This window comes from Eriocheir sinensis, unplaced genomic scaffold (assembly GCF_024679095.1).
Source record: "Eriocheir sinensis breed Jianghai 21 unplaced genomic scaffold, ASM2467909v1 Scaffold135, whole genome shotgun sequence".
NCBI classification, from domain to species: domain Eukaryota; kingdom Metazoa; phylum Arthropoda; class Malacostraca; order Decapoda; family Varunidae; genus Eriocheir; species Eriocheir sinensis.
Genome location: NW_026110684.1, coordinates 420,001 through 422,500, shown reverse-complemented (window position 1 = coordinate 422,500; position 2,500 = coordinate 420,001). Strand labels below are relative to the sequence as shown.

General features: G+C 44.6%; 1 protein-coding gene across 3 annotated transcripts in view; it reads right to left on the bottom strand.

Annotated features, from left to right (window-relative positions):
* Positions 1–2,500, bottom strand: part of LOC126989866 (protein phosphatase 1 regulatory subunit 14B-like) — an 86,103-nt gene that overhangs the window by 38,901 nt on the left and 44,702 nt on the right. The window contains exon 2 of one of the 3 annotated variants that reach the window (XM_050848489.1): positions 1,815–2,416. The exons of 1 other annotated variant lie outside the window; for it this stretch is intronic. In XM_050848489.1, coding sequence (XP_050704446.1) covers positions 1,815–2,057 — 243 coding nt within the window. In that variant the 5' untranslated portion in view covers positions 2,058–2,416. Of the gene's footprint in view, positions 1–1,814; positions 2,448–2,500 lie in introns of those variants that run through there. One more of the 3 variants, XM_050848490.1, reaches the window with a different exon arrangement.

The following is a 2,500-nucleotide window of genomic DNA, read 5'->3' as shown; positions in this document are numbered from 1 at the left end:
ATGTACAAGTCGTGCTCCGCGCATTTCTCTGCACACGCCCGCTAGGTCCACGCTATGATTTTCCACCGAACTTTCATTACGGCTTGTGCGGTTTATTCTTCTTTCTATATATGCAAGTCTTTTCTCTCCTTTTTTAGTTTCTCACTCTGTAACGATGTCTTCCTTTGCTTCGTTCTTATCTTTCACTCTCGCTTCAACGATGTCTTCTTTTTCTTCAATTTTACAGCCTTCCTCTCTCGCCGCCTCGCTCCACACAGCCTTCCCCTCCTCGGCTTGTTTTGGCTTCCAGACCCGCGATGCGCAAGGCTCTTAAATCTGTTTGAGTTTCATGGGAGTTCGGCTGAAGACAACGGCTTTCTTACCCTCTTACTCTTTTACGCGTGCGAGGCTGATAGGAGGAAAGGAAGAGGAGGCAGGAAGGAAAGGAAGGAGGAAGTGAAGGTAGGAAGGAAGGAAGGAAGAAAGAAATGAATGAGTGAATGAATGAATGAAGGAAAGAAAGGAAGGAGGGAGTGAAGGCAGGAAGGAGGAAAGAAATTAATGAATGAATAAAGGAAGGAAGAAGAAAGGAAGGGAAGAAGGAAGGAAGGGAAGATAAAAAGGGAAGGTAGGAAGGGATGCTAGAAGGTCAGAGAAAGTAGAGAGGAAAGAAGAAAGCAAAGATAGGAAGTAAGGAAGAAAATAAAGAAAAAAACAAATTAATGAAGGAAGGAAGGAAACAAAGTAGGAAAGTAGGAAGGAAGGAAGGAAAAGAAGATACGAGGGAAGGGAGGAAGCGCAAGACAGGAAGGATAGAAGGAATAAATGAAAGAAACGTAGGTAGGAAGGAAGGAGGATAAAAAGCAAGACAGGAAGGAAACAAAACATTGAGAGAAAAAATAAAACAAGGTCTGAAAAAAATGAAGGAAGGAAGAGAAGGATGGAATGACTGACACTTTTAGAGTTAACACGTATGGAAGTTGTTTTCATTCGCTACTTAAATACCTATATCATCTACATTCTACGCAATACGAGGAAGTAATGGGAGTTCAACGAGCGTATCTTCAGGTTTCTTTTTGTTTCCCCTCTTACGCTGATACGCTCTCCTGGTAAAGTCCTTCCCGGCAACTCAGGAAAGAAATATCGTCCGTCTAACTTGGTCTCTCTCTCTCTCTCTCTCTCTCTCTCTCTCTCTCTCTCTCTCTCTCTCTCTCTCTCTCTCTCTCTCTCTCTCTCTCTCTCTCTCTCTCTCTCTCTCTCTCTCTCTCTCTCTCTCTCTCTCTCTCTCTCTCTCTCTCTCTCTCTCTCTCTCTCTCTCACCATACATAGCCTTGAGCTCTTTACCTCCCACAGAATCTTAAGTTCATAATTCACACCAAACATAACATAACACAGGTAGTGGTTTATGATGGTTGTAACTCTACGGATTTTCTCTGCCCGATTTGACTAAGCTAAACAAATCCTTAATCTTTTCATCTCCTATAGAGTTGAAAAGCGATAAATATAGAGTTAAAGGCTATGGTTAGGCATTGTAACATTCCCAAGGTTTAAATGTAATCTTTATTTCCTACACGAATACTCAAGTTCATGATTTTCCGCAATAACTCCACTGAACGAGCTTGATTCCCTTCCCGACTATAACTTTCTCAACACTTTTCTCTACTTCTAACATCCTTTTCCTCCAACACGATTCTCTCTAACACTTCTATCCCATCTGCTAACACACACATCCTCTCCTTTAATTAAGCCAGAACAGAAACTTAGGCCTACACAAACAAAAACACAAAAAAAACTCTCCAAGACAAACTAAGAGGGACGCAACAACAGTAACTCACGCTGCGCCGTTTCCCGCCGCCAGAAGCGTGAACAGAAGGCCAAGTGTAGTGGTTCCGCGACGACGCTTCTCCGTTGGACGCCGAACTCGAAGCCGCCGTCGCCGCCGCCGCCGCCGAAGGGTCGTTTTTGCTTTCTTCGTTCTGCTTCTCGTCCTCCCTCTGCGCGGCCCTCGTCGGCATCTCGCTCTCCTTGAAGGTCACCGAGCGGTCACCGTGTAGCTTGTTCTTGATTCGCTTGAACATTGTGGCGGTTCGCGTGGCTGGTTGGTAATAGGAGTTCTCGTTGATTGGAGTTGCGGTTGTTGGTGTTGTGGTTCTTCTGGTGGTAGTGGGCTGATTAGCTTTATCCCAAACTTTCTCGTTCTTGTTCTCCTTTTTCAGTTGTTCATTCACTCCTCCTCCTCCTCCTCTTCTTCCCTCTTCGTCACTTCGCGTTCTCCTCCTCCTTCTCCTCCTCTCGTCAAGGTTTCAACTCGTCTTTTTACTCACTTATTCACCGACTCACTCGCTCACTCAGTTACTATTTTCCTCAGCGAGTATCGACCCCCTTCTTTTTCTTCTTCTTTCCCTCACTTTTCCTTCCTCTTTGCTTTTCTTTATCTCTGCACAGCCCGAGTAGTTAAACGAGGATGACTTAAAGGTAGAATTTAAAGGGATAATTTCGCAGTGAGTGTGAGTGGATGAGC